Source organism: Trifolium pratense, linkage group LG1 (genome assembly GCF_020283565.1).
Source record: "Trifolium pratense cultivar HEN17-A07 linkage group LG1, ARS_RC_1.1, whole genome shotgun sequence".
NCBI lineage: Eukaryota > Viridiplantae > Streptophyta > Magnoliopsida > Fabales > Fabaceae > Trifolium > Trifolium pratense.
The window spans coordinates 24,927,155-24,946,296 of NC_060059.1; the positions used below are offsets into that span (position 1 = coordinate 24,927,155).

At 33.1% G+C, this 19,142-nt stretch overlaps 2 protein-coding genes and 1 long non-coding RNA gene across 4 annotated transcripts; 1 reads left to right on the forward strand and 2 right to left on the reverse strand.

The window, feature by feature from the left end:
• Positions 1–1,757: 1,757 nt before the first annotated feature.
• On the reverse strand, positions 1,758–5,679 carry LOC123906703. Its single transcript, XR_006808975.1, has 3 exons — positions 5,587–5,679; positions 5,408–5,487; positions 1,758–1,867 (listed from the first exon to the last, which is right to left on the reverse strand). It is a non-coding gene; the product is annotated as an uncharacterized LOC123906703 (long non-coding RNA).
• A 713-nt stretch (positions 5,680–6,392) lies between these two features.
• On the reverse strand, positions 6,393–15,488 carry LOC123906683. Of its 2 annotated transcripts, XM_045956661.1 has the most exons (8): positions 14,860–15,455; positions 13,676–13,839; positions 12,749–12,975; positions 12,587–12,662; positions 12,164–12,485; positions 7,487–7,827; positions 7,078–7,347; positions 6,394–6,985 (listed from the first exon to the last, which is right to left on the reverse strand). In XM_045956661.1, exons 1-8 carry the CDS (start codon positions 15,292–15,294, stop codon positions 6,586–6,588), a joined length of 2,235 nt encoding a protein of 744 aa, XP_045812617.1. In that variant the 5' UTR covers positions 15,295–15,455; the 3' UTR covers positions 6,394–6,585. The 2 variants fall into 2 exon arrangements, with proteins under 2 accessions (XP_045812609.1, XP_045812617.1); XM_045956653.1 differs by having other exon boundaries at positions 6,393–6,985; positions 13,676–15,488.
• LOC123906696 lies at positions 8,313–10,218 on the forward strand. The gene is made up of 2 exons (XM_045956669.1): positions 8,313–8,985; positions 9,132–10,218. Exons 1-2 carry the CDS (start codon positions 8,669–8,671, stop codon positions 9,403–9,405), a joined length of 591 nt encoding a protein of 196 aa, XP_045812625.1. The 5' UTR covers positions 8,313–8,668; the 3' UTR covers positions 9,406–10,218.
• Positions 15,489–19,142: the final 3,654 nt, after the last annotated feature.

Genomic DNA, 19,142 nt, shown 5'->3' on the forward strand with positions numbered 1-19,142 from the left:
ATATCCATAACTTAAATAATAATAATAATAATAATAATAATAATAATAATAATAATAATAATAAAATAGTTAGTAAAAATTGATTCATAGACCTTTGATAGTACTACAATATTCTGATTATATATAAGTATATAATAATAGTAGATATACGATTGTTTGATTTATATTTCATTAGCACAACAAATTCACTTGTCCTTTTTTATATTTTAAATTTCCATTCAAATCCAACATAAATTTACATAAAATAAGAAAATATATCATTCATTTCACCTAACATCAACAAAAATATCTCACAAAAAATAATAATAAAATAACACCATTTTATACAATCTAGAGCGATCTCATACTTTACACGGGATGCAAAGCTAGATTCACTAAAAAGAAAACAAGCTAACACATTTACAAATATTGTATAGGTAGAGCCCCGGTGATTAGTAGAAAACATTAAAAAAGCAGAACGACAAGTGTAAAACACTTGAGCAAATTCTTGTTATCTTGTATCTGTTGATATTCAACAGTTTATTAAAGGGTGCATGTTGATATTCAATAGTTTATCAAAGGGTGCATCTAATTTCACGTTGCTCTGGATGGATGGAATTAAAGGGTGGACACCTAGATGTGATGACAACAGAAGCCATATTTGAATTAACATTTTCAATTTTAGAAGACTCATTTTATTTTACAGACAATTGTAATGCATGTTACTAATTTTAGGTTCCATAAACAAATTGTAATGGTCTGGATTTAATGTTTATGTTGTTTTGCTGTGGATAGTAGTGAAGTCTCATGTACATGTTCCACTTATAATGTAAGATTACTTCTTACACCACATGCCTTTTTTGTTAAATTTCTATCTACTGTGAACGTTGAAATACATCAACTTCTCTAAGACAGAAGAATTAGCTTTAAATAAGTTTCGTCTCATTAACTTAATCATGCAGCTTTATACTTTAGAAAGTGCCTACCCAGCTACCCTAGTGCTCGTCAAAAAAAAACAAACACAAACTACCCTAGTGCAATCGTGCAACAATTTTATTGTTAGGGTTACCATTTTTTGGTCTGGAAAACAATATATAATCTACTGTACTATGACTGTTTGTTGTGAACAATCACAGTTGCTGCGCTTGTATATGTGCTGCTATACAAACTAAACATTTATGTTAAGTTACTAGTTTAGATGTGTTGTAGACTCGTAGTTCTGCACTTGTTATCTAATCATACTTGGCATATTATTTCTTCCATACTTTATATTTACACTCTACACACAACTTGAACACACACATACGACTACCCAAGTCCCAATTACGCAGAACTTATTAACAAACATTGACAGTACAACACTAGACTGATGATAGTCCTGCATTAGACTGATAGTCCCAGAACATTTACCATCACAACTTCTCATTTTTGGCCACTAATAACTGAGGAAACTATTCAGTTGTCACAACGCAGAACATCACAAAAACACAACAGGGAAAAAACCACACAAGTCATACAAGATCCATCTAATTAATAATAAATCTTCAGCATTCAAGAGTCTTATACGAGTTCCATGTCTCCTAAATAGATAATTAAAATTCAATCCTACGAAAGCTAATTAATCAACTGACTTAATAAAAAGTTTTATACAAACTTCCCAGATTCTTCCAATCTTCCAATATCTAAACAATAAAAAGCCAATTCAACCAACAAACTTGCCAATTCAACCGACAAATTTCTTGCTTCTAGCAATCTTTGACCCAAATTTTGTTCACCTGCTCGACTGAGTGCACTACTTTTGTTTTCTGCTAAATCTACATAACCTGTGGTTTTTTCGTCCAATTGAACAACAATGGACTTGAAATAAGCCCCCCACTCCATCTCCATCCTGCAATGAAAAACAAACTAGGTATGAAAACAAACATTATTGCAATAAACACATACTACTTACTTCAAAATCAGAAAGTTACATGAGGACAATGTATAGAACACAAACTCTAACTATTAACTCAAATATCTTAACAGTTTTGTAATAAAACACACTTTCCACACATTATGATGTTCCTAGAAGTCTAGAACTATATCAAATACATTATTCTTTAGCAATGCAGAACACAACTTAAATTTCATAAGTACCCATATTTGGACAAGTACAACAGACACACGTGCTTACAAAAATGAGCATCTCTGTACACTAACCTTTGATCCCATACCAGTTGTAAAAAAACAACTATTACGAACAAAATATCAAATTAAAACACATTGAAGAACAATATATTCCCACTTAAAGTCATTTCACATTAAACCAAACAATCAAAACAGAAAATCACATATACCATGAACACACCCAAAAAAAAGCCAAAAACAAATAATTCAGGAATCAAATGTCACAATAAGCCTACGAAAAACAATTGCCCTAATTCAAGATAAGGCACTTTCTTCAAATGTCGACTATTAATGAAGAAGATTATCCAATTATGTTACTCACCTTAAAGAATTCATTCTAACATAGTACAATACTAATAAAAATCGGTTGCATGCATGTTAAAAATTCGAAACTTCAGCAAATCCAACAACTAATAAAAAAACCAAATTAATCATTCTCCAATACATACTCTTTCAATAGGATACTAGTTACACACATTTAATCCACGTTAACTGAGATTTGTCATAAAATAAAAAAGATTACTTAGTGCAAAACATACCTTGTAATCAAGGTTTAGCTGGGGGTGTTAGCTAGTGGGAAGTTAAGGTGAAACAGTTGGAAAATTAGTGGCGGGACATTTATGAAATTATATTAGGAGCAGTTCAGAGTGGTAAATCATTCTGAAAAATTGCATCTTTAATTTCTTTATCTTTTTCAGCATGTTATCATCTTCTCTTTTTAGTTAGTTATTCTTCTTTATGAACTGCAATTGAACTTTGTATTTGGGATTTCAGTTTTAGGATTTCTGTCTTGCACCTTATTTTGAATTGAAGAATTTGTTAATTGGTTACAACTTGGTATCAGAGCTTGAGAATCTCAGCTTGTGGGTATGGCAGAAGGAACGAGATTAAAAGCACTAGATGACAGAACCAGAGCACATGAGTCCAGACTAAAAGAGATTTGTGAATCCATGAAGTGAACATTGAGTTAGAAAAGGTGAATAAAGATGGAGTGTTGAAAAAAGTTTTGAGGAATTAAGAGTGATGGTGTGTAATATGCAGATGAAAGCGGCGGAAATGGTTACACTTACACAACCACACTAGGTTGTATCAACAGAGAGCCCTCTTGTGCTCGCTACATTCGCAGATGTAATCTTCCCTCAAATTCATTCCCTAGATCACTCTACACCCACACAACCATCATATTCATATGGATTTTCACCGCCCTATTATGGACCTAGCCAAATGCATTCACCAAGACCTCCAGATTAGATAGTCTACCAAACACCACATGTGAACCTCATTTACTTGTCACTAACGACTAGTATTCGTCATAATGATACATCAAACAATTTCTCTACACCAATAAACCAACAACAATATCCATTCAACTACACTTATAATTTTCAATCACAACTCCATGGCCCAACCGTGCAAGCACCAAACACTCATTATAATCCCTTGTATCAGCACACCAATCATCAATCCACCAATTTAAGTCATTTTCCAAACTTCAATCCATCCCCAAAATTAAAGTTTCCGAAATTTAACAGGGTTGATCTCATGGTAGTCAATCCCGGGCGATCCCAGTGGGATCCCGGTGGAGCAGAGCGGAGCGGAGCTCTGCCGGGACGGGATGGGATGGAGCGGCGCAGCTAAGCTTCTCGTTGGGATCCCAGCAGGTTCCCGGTGGACCGGAGCGGAGCGGGTCCCGGGTTGCCATCCCGGGTTAGGACTGAGATTTTATTTTCATGGGTTTTAAAGGCCATTTTTGAAATCTCACTCATTTTAGTAAGGGTAAAATTGGTTTTTTACCTTTAAAACTGTTACTTACTCCTAACTAAACCCTAGCCGCAATTCATTCTTTCTCTCACGCTATCGTACTATCTTCTCTCACTCTCAAGATCCAAACTTCTTCAACCTTCATCTGCTGTTTCTTCTTCAACCTCGGATGATTAGACTTAGACTTTGATGATGAACTCGAGTTTTAATTTTTAGTTACTTTATTAATCTAAGTGTTGGAGACTTGACTTTTGCTTATTTATTTTGCTTGACTTTTGTTGGTAATTTTTAGTTACTTTATGATGAAGAAGGTGTTTTTTTTTTTTTGACAAAGATGTAGAAGGTGTTGTAGACTTGAGATTTGTGTTTTTAATTTTAAATTTATGAATGTTTTATGGATTTTGAGATGCTTGTTTAATTTTACATTAATTATATGTTTATAGTATTATTTATGTAATTTATAAATAAATAAAAAATAATAGCGGCATCCCGGCCATCCCGCTCCCCGGGATGCTGCTATCCCAGTTTTGGGGCTGGCCGCTCCGCTCCGGGATCCGGGATTAACTACTATGGTTGATCTGGAAAGTTGGGGAGTTAAAGACGAGCAATATTTTAACTTTGTAAATATAGGAGTCTATAAAGGTGAAATTTGTTGTAATGCATTTTGAGGAAAAGGCTAGTGTTTGGTAAAGAAATTACCAATCAGGAAGAGAAATAATAGGCTGGAAGAGTTTTGTGCAAGATGTTATCAATATATTTAATAATCCAGATCAGCAGGATCCCCAAGATATGTTCAACAAACTCACACCTTATCCAAATATGAAGATAGTTTTAAAGAACTTATATCACAAATCATAAACTATGGGATGGGGAAGGAGTACTATATATCCAGCTTTATTAGTGGACTAAAGCCTAACATTAAAGGGGATGCGATGTGAGGATGTTTAGGCCTCAAAGATTAGCAGATGCAATATTTTTAATGAAGCAAGAAGAGGCTAGAATACAGATGGTTCAAGCGGGGAATAAGGCTGCAACTCAGAAGGGGGTGATGTCCATTTCAGATTCATCTAAGGACGCTAGCAAGACTTTTTATACTAATAAAGGGGTTTCATAATCACCGATGGCAATGAGAAACAACAAAACCATTCGATCCAGTAAAGAGAACGACGATCGAAGATTGAGAGGCCTGTGTTTTAACTGTGATGAAAGTTACTCTCTTGGTCATAAACGTGATTTTTATGATGAAGATATAGATGTCAGTAAAATTTCTGGGCTTGATGAGAGGAAAGAAATGATTAAGTAGAAAAGACGGGAGAGATATCATTAAATGCTTTATCCGAAAGTTCAACGACTAGCACGATAAAGAATATTGTGCAACTTACTTGTGTTCGTTCGTGACAAACTAAATCTAATTTTTACAAGGAGCTCGCATATTAATTTTAATATCATTTGATTTAGAATGAAGTGGAAAGTGATTGTAGCATTTTAATTGTAGTCTTACCACCTCATCTTCAAAGACGCGGAAAATCAGAAACATCAGCTAAATGGGACATCATCTTCAACGGTTTATCTCCCAATGTGCTATCAAAACATGAGTCAGTATATAAGATAATGTTACCTACTCCTTAAATTTAAAACATTAAAGAACAGCAAAACTTAAAAACAAAGCTATATACTTACGCTGCATTACGACAAAGGCATTCAAACATAATCACGTAAAACTTTGGGAAATATCCACTTAATGTCTTCTCAATTTCAGCCCATGTAAAAATCTATAAGAAAAAACATAAACAAAGAAAAACAAAATCATAACCAAACACAATTTGGCTCGTACAGTCAAATTCATTAAAGGAAAGCTTATATGGGATACTAAAAATGATATTACCTTGTTTTTTCGATCTGTTTTGTACACGTGATCATTCAAATGCGAGTATGCTGCAACAAAAAATCGACAAATGTCGACTCTAGTGCGATAACCAAAGTTGCTTACTGCAATAACTCAATAGAATAAATATGTGTTTTCTTATAAAAAAGCAGGTTACTTTATTAAACTTTATTATGTATGACGCAGTACGGAAGCGCTAGGTTAGCAAAACGCTAAACCTAATGGATAAAGACAAGCCGCAAACACAAACTTGTCAAAATAGGGTTTCGGAGTCCACCGAAAGAGTAATTTGGAGTCCACCAAATTTGAGAAAAATCTCCGAATTTTTATTCAATCAAAAAGTTTCCTTCAAGGCTACAATAATTTAGTTTAAATAGGAGTGAAAAATAAAATTAACAAATCTCCTAAAAGATTGTAAAAATAAAAACCACAAACCTAGCTAAATAAAAATTACAAATCTACCTAAAATATAAAAAAATAACTAACCTAGGTGAAATATAAAAATAAGAAATCAACCTAAAATATAATAAAACTAAATCTAACTAAAATAATAATATACAGAAGAAATCCTCCTACATCAATGTATATATATTCTGGGCAAGTGGTACTTTTATATGAACCAATATGTGGCAGTAGTTGTATAGGCTAATATGCACAGCCTTTTGTATGTTTCTAGTAGATGATATATAAATGATCTTTTGGTATATAATATTTATTTTTTTAAATATTGATGAAAGTATATGCATATAGTACTAATATCTTAGAATCTCATAAGCATGTTACTTAGAAAGAAATTAAGGACCCCTGGGAATGAAGATTAAAATAAACCTATAGATCCTATGCAGCAGTTTGTTATTAACGCAAAACTTTGTAACATGAGGTGTGTTCAGAATTTTATTGCAGAAAGTTAGTAATGTCATACCTTTGGATTTTGCATGTGCTGCTGATTCATCTGCATCATCATCTTCAGCATTTGAGGTTGTTGGTCCATGATAGTTCAGTATCTTCTTATAAATGCCATCAACAACATCATTCCAATTAGAAAACAAATTTGCATCCTCAAGACATGCTTCAATCGTATATCTAAACTTCAGATTAAGCTTGATCAACATCTTTAGCTCATGCGCAAATTGGATCCGTTCTTCCACGGTCCAGAAAAAGGGACAATTAATCACAAACCAAGCCGGACTGAAACTAAAAAACAAGAAACATAAACTATGAGTAACGCAAGTACAAAATTTGATAGTCATGCAACTATAGATTTAAAGTTAGTGTGCTAAACTTACCATCTCGAATGTTCAAAATCCAAAAACCTTCGTAGTTCAAGTGGGAGCTCCAAACTTTCTGTAATGCCACTGAATGGAAAAGCAATGACTGTCTTCATTAAATCTTTGAGTATTTTGATATGATCTACAGTTTGTTTCGTTCCAGTTCTCTTAACCATGCTTGGCAAAATCTTCCCTCTGCCACTTTTTGTAACAAACACATTGAATGACAAGTCCCCACAATCATAATCAGTTGCTGAGTATAAGAACATCATCCCTTGAATCACATCTCTACAATTAACAAGAAAAAGAACAAAGAGATTAACTACTACACAACCTGTATCTTTTTTTTTCAGATTAAGAAATAAGAAATATAAAGGCAAAGAAGAATATATTACAGAATAAACTAATACAATTGCAAACATTTTACCTAAAAATTCTTCGAAATTTCTCAGAGATATGTTCCCACCACTGAGTTTCAGTCACTTCTGCCCCATCAAGTTTCTGCTCCTCAAAATAATCATTTAAAGTTTGGACCACTTCACATACAAGTAAGTCAGTCCCATCAGCGGGATGTTGAACAATAGATTCCACAGTCAAAAGGCTCTGGTGTCGTGAACATTGATAATAAAGTTCCTTAAAATAGCTCAATTGACATTTAGTAGCAGCAACAAAGGATTTATCTACTTCAACCTCCCCTATATATTGTATCCCCGTATAACATTGATTTTTTAATTTGCCAACCATGGTGAACTTGAAATGGCAATCGAACTGCAATTAAATAAATCAAAGCGAACTGATAAGATAATAATCTTTATAAATATCCTTAAAGACATTCAAACTTTTAGAGAATGCATCCTGAACATATGAAATTAAATGATATTATTGATCATCTAGTTAATATCCTCTAATGAGGTAGGGAGCCGGAACTTGGATATTTTGGTTCATTATAGCATATGGGGGGGGGGGGTTAACTTGTGATAAAAAATTGTCGCCACAAATGTGTCCTTAGAGCTGTGCCATCAAAAGCAATGGAAATGAGACTGAATCATTTATTTCTTTTAAGAGAACATAGATGAAACAGGAAATAGACATAATAGAGCCACATAACGAAGAGATTCAAAATTGCAACAAATCATAGTAGTTAATCCCGGATCCCGGAGCGGAGCGGCTATCCCCAAAACTGGGATAGCCGCTCCGCTCCGGGATCCGGGATTAACTACTATGATTTGTTGCAATTTTGAATCTCTTCGTTATGTGGCTCTATTATGTCTATTTCCTGTTTCATCTATGTTCTCTTAAAAGAAATAAATGATTCAGTCTCATTTCCATTGCTTTTGATGGCACAGCTCTAAGGACACATTTGTGGCGACAATTTTTTATCACAAGTTAACCCCCCCCATATGCTATAATGAACCAAAATATCCAAGTTCCGGCTCCCTACCTCATTAGAGGATATTAACTAGATGATCAATAATATCATTTAATTTCATATGTTCAGGATGCATTCTCTAAAAGTTTGAATGTCTTTAAGGATATTTATAAAGATTATTATCTTATCAGTTCGCTTTGATTTATTTAATTGCAGTTCGATTGCCATTTCAAGTTCACCATGGTTGGCAAATTAAAAAATCAATGTTATACGGGGATACAATATATAGGGGAGGTTGAAGTAGATAAATCCTTTGTTGCTGCTACTAAATGTCAATTGAGCTATTTTAAGGAACTTTATTATCAATGTTCACGACACCAGAGCCTTTTGACTGTGGAATCTATTGTTCAACATCCCGCTGATGGGACTGACTTACTTGTATGTGAAGTGGTCCAAACTTTAAATGATTATTTTGAGGAGCAGAAACTTGATGGGGCAGAAGTGACTGAAACTCAGTGGTGGGAACATATCTCTGAGAAATTTCGAAGAATTTTTAGGTAAAATGTTTGCAATTGTATTAGTTTATTCTGTAATATATTCTTCTCTGCCTTTATATTTCTTATTTCTTAATCTGAAAAAAAAAAAAAAAAGATACAGGTTGTGTAGTAGTTAATCTCTTTGTTCTTTTTCTTGTTAATTGTAGAGATGTGATTCAAGGGATGATGTTCTTATACTCAGCAACTGATTATGATTGTGGGGACTTGTCATTCAATGTGTTTGTTACAAAAAGTGGCAGAGGGAAGATTTTGCCAAGCATGGTTAAGAGAACTGGAACGAAACAAACTGTAGATCATATCAAAATACTCAAAGATTTAATGAAGACAGTCATTGCTTTTCCATTCAGTGGCATTACAGAAAGTTTGGAGCTCCCACTTGAACTACGAAGGTTTTTGGATTTTGAACATTCGAGATGGTAAGTTTAGCACACTAACTTTAAATCTATAGTTGCATGACTATCAAATTTTGTACTTGCGTTACTCATAGTTTATGTTTCTTGTTTTTTAGTTTCAGTCCGGCTTGGTTTGTGATTAATTGTCCCTTTTTCTGGACCGTGGAAGAACGGATCCAATTTGCGCATGAGCTAAAGATGTTGATCAAGCTTAATCTGAAGTTTAGATATACGATTGAAGCATGTCTTGAGGATGCAAATTTGTTTTCTAATTGGAATGATGTTGTTGTTGATGGCATTTATAAGAAGATACTGGACTATCATGGACCAACAACCTCAAATGCTGAAGATGATGATGCAGATGAATCAGCAGCACATGCAAAATCCAAAGGTATGACATTACTAACTTTCTGCAATAAAATTCTGAACACACCTCATGTTACAAAGTTTTGCGTTAATAACAAACTGCTGCATAGGATCTATAGGTTTATTTTAATCTTCATTCCCAGGGGTCCTTAATTTCTTTCTAAGTAACATGCTTATGAGATTCTAAGATATTAGTACTATATGCATATACTTTCATCAATATTTAAAAAAATAAATATTATATACCAAAAGATCATTTATATATCATCTACTAGAAACATACAAAAGGCTGTGCATATTAGCCTATACAACTACTGCCACATATTGGTTCATACAAAAGTACCACTTGCCCAGAATATATATACATAATAAAGTTTAATAAAGTAACCTGCTTTTTTATAAGAAAACACATATTTATTCTATTGAGTTATTGCAGTAAGCAACTTTGGTTATCGCACTAGAGTCGACATTTGTCGATTTTTTGTTGCAGCATACTCGCATTTGAATGATCACGTGTACAAAACAGATCGAAAAAACAAGGTAATATCATTTTTAGTATCCCATATAAGCTTTCCTTTAATGAATTTGACTGTACGAGCCAAATTGTGTTTGGTTATGATTTTGTTTTTCTTTGTTTATGTTTTTTCTTATAGATTTTTACATGGGCTGAAATTGAGAAGACATTAAGTGGATATTTCCCGAAGTTTTACGTGATTATGTTTGAATGCCTTTGTCGTAATGCAGCGTAAGTATATAGCTTTGTTTTTAAGTTTTGCTGTTCTTTAATGTTTTAAATTTAAGGAGTAGGTAACATTATCTTATATACTGACTCATGTTTTGATAGCACATTGGGAGATAAACCGTTGAAGATGATGTCCCATTTAGCTGATGTTTCTGATTTTCCGCGTCTTTGAAGATGAGGTGGTAAGACTACAATTAAAATGCTACAATCACTTTCCACTTCATTCTAAATCAAATGATATTAAAATTAATATGCGAGCTCCTTGTAAAAATTAGATTTAGTTTGTCACGAACGAACACAAGTAAGTTGCACAATATTCTTTATCGTGCTAGTCGTTGAACTTTCGGATAAAGCATTTAATGATATCTCTCCCGTCTTTTCTACTTAATCATTTCTTTCCTCTCATCAAGCCCAGAAATTTTACTGACATCTATATCTTCATCATAAAAATCACGTTTATGACCAAGAGAGTAACTTTCATCACAGTTAAAACACAGGCCTCTCAATCTTCGATCGTCGTTCTCTTTACTGGATCGAATGGTTTTGTTGTTTCTCATTGCCATCGGTGATTATGAAACCCCTTTATTAGTATAAAAAGTCTTGCTAGCGTCCTTAGATGAATCTGAAATGGACATCACCCCCTTCTGAGTTGCAGCCTTATTCCCCGCTTGAACCATCTGTATTCTAGCCTCTTCTTGCTTCATTAAAAATATTGCATCTGCTAATCTTTGAGGCCTAAACATCCTCACATCGCATCCCCTTTAATGTTAGGCTTTAGTCCACTAATAAAGCTGGATATATAGTACTCCTTCCCCATCCCATAGTTTATGATTTGTGATATAAGTTCTTTAAAACTATCTTCATATTTGGATAAGGTGTGAGTTTGTTGAACATATCTTGGGGATCCTGCTGATCTGGATTATTAAATATATTGATAACATCTTGCACAAAACTCTTCCAGCCTATTATTTCTCTTCCTGATTGGTAATTTCTTTACCAAACACTAGCCTTTTCCTCAAAATGCATTACAACAAATTTCACCTTTATAGACTCCTATATTTACAAAGTTAAAATATTGCTCGTCTTTAACTCCCCAACTTTCCAGATCAAGTGGCTTTATCTTTTGGCAGGTTGTTTATTTAAAAGCGGCGTCACAGCTTTTGTGGAAGATACATTCATGGATTTGTCAATAAGATTAAAAAGTTTCCCGAGTGTTCTATATAGAGATGTTACTTCTCATTCAAGGCCACGGGTTCAAGGAAATGTGTTCAGTTATTGCTCTGCGATTCACATGCTTATAGTTAATGCTTGCTGAGTAGTAACTACTAGTAAGTTAGGTCAATTTTGCTTTGTTGAAAGAAAAATGGCAAGAATAAATGCTAAAGAAAGGGAAGATTATATGGAGGGTTTTAGTGCTTTAAAAGAAAAACATAAGGGATCCTATCTGAAGTTGCTGAAATTGGATAAGATAAAGAAACTTTAAAGTTACTGCTGATGAGCTCTACATTTCAAGTACAGTTAATAAATTATTTAAAGGAGATGGGCTTCAAAGTATCTAGTTTTTATTTGAGTTTGTGATATTGGTTAAGGAAATGGGTTTGTGATAATTTAGCCTTCTAATATTTAAGGTTTTGCTATGAATGGATATTTCCTTTGCCAAGGCAGTGTAAAATTGTACCTGGAAAGGAAAAATTTCATCTTCATTCTTTTTCTTTTCCTCTAAGACGCTTTGCTCGGACGCCGTCACATCTACGACAGTTTGCAGTTCTACATCTTTAACAGGTGTTTGAACTTCCTCTTCCTCCTGCTTTTCCACATTCATCCCGCGCCTCATCTTCCTCTTTGACTTCTCTAACTTCCTATGTGCTGCTTCCTCCAGAGGTTGAAGTCTCTGTTTGAATTCATCCACCATCTTGTCATCTTTCTTCTCAGCTTGCTCTAATCCAAGCCTATAGATCTTTAGTTGAGATTCAGAACCTTCTTTAACGTGCGAGGAAGCTCTGAAATTTAATAAATGAATCAATGCAACAGATAATGGAAGTTCAATAGGGACATGGGAATAAAAGAAATGACAAATGTAAAAAAAAAAAAAAAAACTTACCCATACACAAGGTATGTCACTGGGAATCTGAATTCAACCCCGGAATCAAACAGTTCCCCCAAAGCACTCAATACACCTAAAAATGTGCATATATATTTGTGTGTGTGATTTAGTCTTTTAAATTGGAGCTTATTTAAACAAATGTTTGAAAACTAAACTTACCATTATCACGTTTTTTCATATACCATAAGACGCGGGCCTTTAATTCCAACAAATATTGATGTTCCTGGTTATTCGATTCCTGTATTGATTTATTAATTATTGCAAGGGCTTTTTTGCAATTGACTTCGACTTTGATTATTTCCATAATCATCTCCTCATACATGACTTCCTCATGCATGACTTCATCGTCCGACTCTGACATAGTCTCCAAAGTTTCTTTGCAGACACTGCATTCAACACAAACGTATTTAGAGAGTATACTGACCAGAAACACACCACCAAAACAATTAGTAAATGAGAAACACTAAGACAATATAAATCTGCCAGAGATTCATTCAAAAGTACAAGACTACATATATCACTCTGATTTCACAAATACAAATCGACTGGTGTAATATAAATCAATCAACAATCCAAAACTATATATCATTCCGTATACAAACTAAGAAACACCAAGAAAATATAATAAAGAAAAAACAACTTAGGTAATCATGAATAGAATTAAATCGAATCAAATGGAATTAATTCAATTTAAGCAAAGTAGTGTGATTCCTAAATCGACAAATTAGCCAGGCACCATAAATATCCTAGAAGTTTCCACCAAATCTATATACAAAAACAGATAATGGCAAGACACATGCATCAGCAAATTGATTTTCCTTATTTGTTGTTTTTACATTCCTTTCATGAGTCAAATCATGAAGATAAGAGCACATTAGAACATGTAATATTTCTGATTGTTATCATAAAGGGGGGTCATATCTACTTGCACCAATCCAAAACAAGCTTTTAACATACACCATAACACCAACATTGAAATTCCATGGAGGAAAGCATATCAGGGGATACAAATCAATATCAGTGCAACCGAAACAATTTACCACAAAAGATACTAGAGTTATCCTAGAGTTGGACAAATGGCCTAACCTAAAATGCCAAAGAGCACTATCAGGTAGGCTGACATTATTTGCAGAAACTGAAAGTGTAGAAGTATGCTGGCTTGAAGAAGTGCAACCTTCATTTGTCTGGACTAAGTAGTATAATCCATCTTTTCTTTCAGCTGAACCAATCATCTTCAGTGATTTCTGCTCCTGAATGATACAAGAAGTGCCAGTGAACCTTATTAAACAATGTGCATTGTGACATAGATTGGAAACAGAAATCAAATTGATATTGAATTCAGGGACATATAAAACACCAGTTAGACTAAAAACAGTTGAAAACACAATTGTGCCTGCATATTTTGTGGTAACATGATTACCATTAGGTAATTTGATTATCATGGGATTGATTTCACTGTAAGAATGAAACCAATGTAGTGAGGCACATATGTGATGACTAGCACCTGAATCTATGATCCAAGTGTCAAGAGTAATGTTATGACAAGTCAAAGAATAAGAATAATTGGTTAGGATTATACCTTGTTTCCCTGCTGATGAATGACCAGCAGATTGGAATGAGCTAACCTGATTGGAAGTAGCAGGATTTGAACCATGGCTAACAGATGAAGGTTGAATTAAACTCAGTAGTTTATCAAATTGTTCCTGAGTGAGAGAAGGAACTGTGGCACTGTCTTTGGTATCATGTGATGCAGCTGAGGAACTATTACCAAATTCACCCCCGTCAGTTGCAGCGCTATTAGCAGAACCTTGGTAATGTTTCATCATATGAGGTGGAACTCCATGCTTCTTGAAGCAGTTTTCAACAAAGTGATTAGACTTATGACAGTAAGTACAATAACGTTTGGAACCTGAGGAAGAGGAAGCAGATCTTCCATAACCAGAACTATTAGATTTTCCATCAGAAGCATTAACAAGAACTTTCGAATCATCAAGATTGGAAGAACAAATTTGACGTTCAAATTGGAGCACCATAGAGAATATCTTTGTCATAGGAGGTAGTGGATCAATAAGCAAAATCTGAGACTTAACAACACTAAAATTATCATTCAAACCGGTTAGAAAACGCATGGCTTGAAGCATATGGTGATTATTGCGAGCAACGCGCATAGCATCACAAGAACATCGAACGCGGCAAGTACAATTAGGAATCGGCATGTAAATTTCAAGTTCTTCCCAAAGAGTTTTCAGATCAGAGTAGAAAGAAGTTACCGATCGAGAATCTTGTGTGAGTGCGTAAATCTCTTGTTGAAGCTCGGAGACGCGAACAAGATCGCCTTGTGAGAACCTCTCTTTCAAATCGATCCAGACATCAGAAGCGTTCTCCAGAAAGACAATCGATTGAGCGATTGATGGATCCACAGAGTTCATGATCCAACTATGAATGAGCATGTTGCAACGGTTCCAAGAACGATACGATGGATCGAACGCATCAGCCGGCGTCGGAATTGTACCGTCGAGGAACTCAAATTTGAGTTTGGCACCGAGAGCACGACGCATTGAACGCGCCCAGGAATGATAATTCGCACCGGTGAGAAGAGGTGTGACTTTGACGGAGGAGGGGCCGTCACTGGAATGGACATAGTAAGGAGATGATGGATCGGAAGAGGGATCCGCCGGCGGCGGAGGAGCTACGCGCGGTGGCATTACGGTGGAAGCGGAAGCGAAGAGGATCTTATGCGAGTGATACCATGTTGAGTTAGTTGGAATTCAGTTAGAAGAAAGACAAAGTAGATCTAGGAATGAAAAGGAATGAATTCACATAACTGAATAATGAGTCAGATACAAGTATATATACAAGTTCCTTTGGCTCTGTTTGGCTCTGTTGGAGCTTATTGACTAACTAAAAACTAAGTGTTATTTACAAAGATCAACTTATTCTAACAATTATCAAAGGTACATTGATACAATATATTGATACCATTTAATTCAATTTGCTGGATTTCGTGTCTTGCGATTTCCACTGTGTAATATTATGCTGTTAATTGAAGAAAAAAAAAACAGAAAGAATATACTTTGCCAATTTTATCTATTATTTTAATGGGCCTAATGTCTAATTCACCGATGAGGTTTGGTTTAACATAAGAAGTTTGACTTATACAATATAAGGAATTAATGTTTAAAATTTTAATTAAAAGATTTATTAATAGTTACTATTTGACAAGTATCCAATGAGATTATTTTGAATGACAAAATTTATGAGAAACTCAGAAAATAAAAATTTATCTAATATTTACCATTTATACGTGTATATTTTGCATTTTCTTTTATGTGATCGAAGTAGGTATTTTTACAGGAGAAGTTAAAAGTTCACATGTCTATTTTTTTTTTTGGGTAGATAGATGAAATAACAAGTTATTGAAAACTCACACATATAAAGTGGAAGGATCGAAGTTCAAACATCGGTCATGGCGTCTGACAAAATACACAAAGGGTGCTTATAAATAAATGTCATTTGTATATCTTATATTTAGGTTGGGTATAAAAATGTGTAATAACATACACATCCATATTTTTTAAATAAAATAAAAATATGAATATTTGTTTTGTAAATTTACTTGAAACTTAAATCTACTTGAAACATATATAATTCCATAATATATATATATATATATGAACCATTTCTATAAACTATATGATTTATAATATATTTTCCTTTAAATCACATGTCTCTATTTTGACAAAATATACTAAACACACATTAGTCTATTACGTAAGTAATACTGAGCTTAGTTCACAGAGTTATACACCAGTTTAAAAAAATTGTTGCGGATACAACAAAATAAATAATTGATTAATTTCTTTACACTTATTGTAGTATCTAATTGATTATTTTTCCATATCTTTTAAAACCCAACAAGGCATATGAAAAGAGAAATATTATGACATAAAAAAAACAATTGTAGGCTTTCAAGTAAGATACTTTTTTTTTTCAACCTAACTGATGGTGGAGTACAAAATTATAAATGCAAGGTCCAAGAAAATAGAAAAAGAGAAATAAAATTTGGTGACTGTAAAATAATTAAATGAAAACTCACAACATATTTGTAGATTTATTTTTCTAACACAAGTAACTCGTTCTCATTTGTAGGGAATCTTTGTACTTCTTCTAGGTCTGATACTCATCGAAATCATGAAGATTACCAAAATATCGACATTCATGATCAATGCATTTAATATTAACAGGAAACCAAAATTTTGGACAATCAGCGTCATCTTTACATTTAATAAAATCTATAATGAAAAAAGATAACAAAATAATGTTACTAATTAAACATAATAAAAGATTGTGTAGAAAATTTGAAAAGGATAAAAAAAATGACTTACCATCATCACCACTAACTTTCATTGCGACAATAAATAAGAAAAGAAATGCAGTCATAGCATAAAAAATCTTGAGAATTTCAGCCATTTTTTCCTTTTCAATTTGCATGTAAAAAATAGAATACGATCAATTTGATCTCTTTATAGTGTATAAAGTACTTGCTCTTCTATAAATAATGAAATAGTTTTTTTTTACAGTAAATAATTAAATAATTTTTAACACTTATATGTTCTTTTGTGTTTGTCATAAAATTATAACTATTAATTAATATATAATTTTAAGTATATCTTTGTAGTGTATTTGTTACTTTAACACACATAGTAAGGTGGTCACATAATAATAGTAAAGAGAATATTTTTAACTTTTCACAATATTATAAGAAGGAAAAAAATCAATCTTGTTTGTACTGTTCATTACTTAACCTTTCATGATTGGTAAAGTTATTTGTTAGAGTAATGAATCATTGGTGGGTGTGAGAATATGTTTATGCACGAGTATAATGTATTGTAAGATTAATTACTATTTTTGTCGATAAAGTTGTTGAATAAAAAAGAATGCATATTTAGTTTTATAATTGTATGATTTATTCTCCATGCATTATCATTTACATAAATTATATGATTCATATTGATTTATAAAATAATTTGGTATTGAAAGGAAAAAAAAACTTGTTTTTATTGTTCATTACGTAACCTTTTATTTTTAGAAAAAACTCACCATTTTAAAAAATGAAACAATTTTAAAAATAGTTTATGAAATGTTCATTATAAATGGATTACAATAAATGTACCCAAAAAAAATGGATTACAATAAAATAAAACAAAAGTACCACAGGTGGGAGTTGAACTCACACCATCTTAGTACTGAACTCGCGCGCCAACCACCAAGACAACATTCATTTCGTATTATAAATTCGCAGAAACAATACTTGACTACTATTAATTTGATGGGCCTGAAAAAATATTGAGGCCCCCAAAATTTGGAGGCCCTGGGCTCGGGCCCTGCCTGCCCTGGCCCAAAACCGGCCCTGGGTGTGAGAACATGTTTATGCACGAGTAAAATGTATTGTAAGATTAATTACCATTTTTTGTCGATAAAATCGTTGATTATTGTTGAATATGCAGGAGTAGAATGTATATAAAAAAATGGTTGAATAAAACTGGTCACCAGGTAAACATTTAAATATTTAAATATATAAGTATAGGGAAATTACATATGAATGAAAGACAAACGGCCAACAAGCTGCGCCGCTAACTTTTTTTGAATGACAAAACCAATTCTCTTAAAAACAATATTCATTGCTCTAGGGGACACAACATTGTTATTCATAACCTTTTGAACTCTTTGCAGAAGACTCACAGCCTCTGGTGTGAGAAAGACAAAAGTGTCAAATGCAAATGGTATGAAAGCATATTTAATTTGATAATTGTATGATTTATTCTCCATTATCATTTACATAAATTATATAAATTCATATTGATTTATAAAATAATTTGGTATTGAATGTACATCAAAATAGTTTATATATATATATATATATATTATGGAATCATGTTTCAAGTGGATTTAAGTTTCAAGTATATTTATAAAATAAATAACCTAACACTTATATGAGATAGCGCGGGTCTCTTCTTACCATTTATTTGGGTTCCACAAAGCTTGATGGACTAGTCTCTACAATTGCGCGAGAAAATTCTTGATTCACGCCAAAAAAATAAAAATATTCATATTTTTATTTATTGAAAAAATATATATGTGTATTTTATTACACATTTTTTATACTCAACCTAAACATAAGATATACAAATGACATTTATTTATAAGCGCCCTTAAAAGTACAAAATAGACATCGAGAAAAAGAGAGAATACATATGTTTTTCCACTTTGACAAGCCCATATTCTCCACAAGGAATGGAGGGATCCAACATCAGAGGAACGATTCATAGGACATATCTATAAAAGTTTTTAAACAATTTTTTTGACCAACACAAACTTAATTTATCTCATTAATTAATAAATGTTCAATACAATAAGAAATAAACTCAAATATATGAAAACTAGCTCAAGAATTAGCCGCTCTAGCAAGAGTATGAGCAACCAAATTAACTTATCTCCTAACAAACTTTGCCTCAAAGTTTATAAATGACGACATAATATAAATATTAATATT